A 1,061-nucleotide genomic window follows, 5' to 3' on the forward strand; every position below is an offset into this window, starting at 1 on the left:
ATGCCTGAGCTCAAAGCTGTCATTGGCCAAGAGGTGGTACCTGGACTCAAGGAGATCACCCATGGCTTGGAGCATCGCCTCACTGCACAGTTGGATAAGGTCTTTATGTCTATGAACATGCCAGGGGTGGCTTTTTCCACTAATCCAACATACACCACCTCTTCCCTTCTACCAACTCCCCCATCTGGAATGGTAGGTTTAGCCTTTCTTTTATGAGATGGATATTCAGATGGTGCTTTTCAAAGGATGTAGATGCTTCACAACAGGAACAACTACCTGTCATTGGGTCAAAAATTGGGGAAGACAAGTCAGGACCCAGTTGGAGCTCTTTCCCCCTTGAAAAACTGCCTCACTCAGGAACACTTCCTAGTTCTCTGCTGACCCCCATTTCCTTAGGCCAGTGGAATGCAGGCCATCATCCTCCACACCACCATATCCCTGTTTCTAATCCTGTTGACAGGACAAGAGAGCCAAGTTCCCCCCTAGGCCTTCATGCACTTTCTAGGTTGTCTCCAGGAAAGAGGAAGGGTTTGCATGGGGACAACCCTGCTGCTCCAAAGAAAAAAAGGAAGGCTACCCATGAAACCCACCACTTGCACAGTGCCAATCCAGAAGCTGTGAGGGAAAATGCAGTGCAAAGGGAAGATGGTCATAAGCTGGAACATTCGGGGTCTGTCCCTCAGTATTGTAAGTAGCAGGCCAGGAAATGAGGTAGGTTGACTGATGTTTTTTCTTCAACCTAGCCACTATTCGATGGAAAGCACTTTATAGTATGTTTTGTTTTTAAATAAACATGTTGCACTTTTTCTGACCCTTTCTTTTTTCAGAACCTACTCCCTAGTTTCCAGCTATAGAGTGGCAGTCACCTTTTCATGCCAGGTTATTGTTTTTCCTGATCTATAATATCTATGAAATATATCTACATTTATCATGAAATACAAATTACATTCATAAGAGGGGAGTGGGAGAAGATTATTAGGATTGCACTGGATAACTTGTAGTGAAGCAATAATAACAAATGGAGAGCATGTTTGTATGATCCCATTGCAAAAAACCTGATG

At 44.1% G+C, this 1,061-nt stretch overlaps 1 protein-coding gene across 1 annotated transcript; it reads left to right on the forward strand.

Annotated features, from left to right (window-relative positions):
- On the forward strand, window positions 1-841 carry EI90DRAFT_3025529 (uncharacterized protein; the record flags this gene model as incomplete). The annotated part of the gene is made up of 4 exons (XM_039057926.1): window positions 1-192; window positions 246-687; window positions 744-770; window positions 828-841. The coding sequence occupies 4 exons, from the start codon at window positions 1-3 to the stop codon at window positions 839-841; spliced, it is 675 nt and encodes a 224-aa protein (XP_038907423.1).
- Between the last annotated feature and the right edge of the window lie 220 nt (window positions 842-1,061).

The sequence above is a fragment of the Cantharellus anzutake genome (genome assembly GCF_015039405.1).
Source record: "Cantharellus anzutake strain C23 chromosome Unknown EI90scaffold_368, whole genome shotgun sequence".
NCBI classification, from domain to species: Eukaryota; Fungi; Basidiomycota; class Agaricomycetes; order Cantharellales; family Hydnaceae; genus Cantharellus; species Cantharellus anzutake.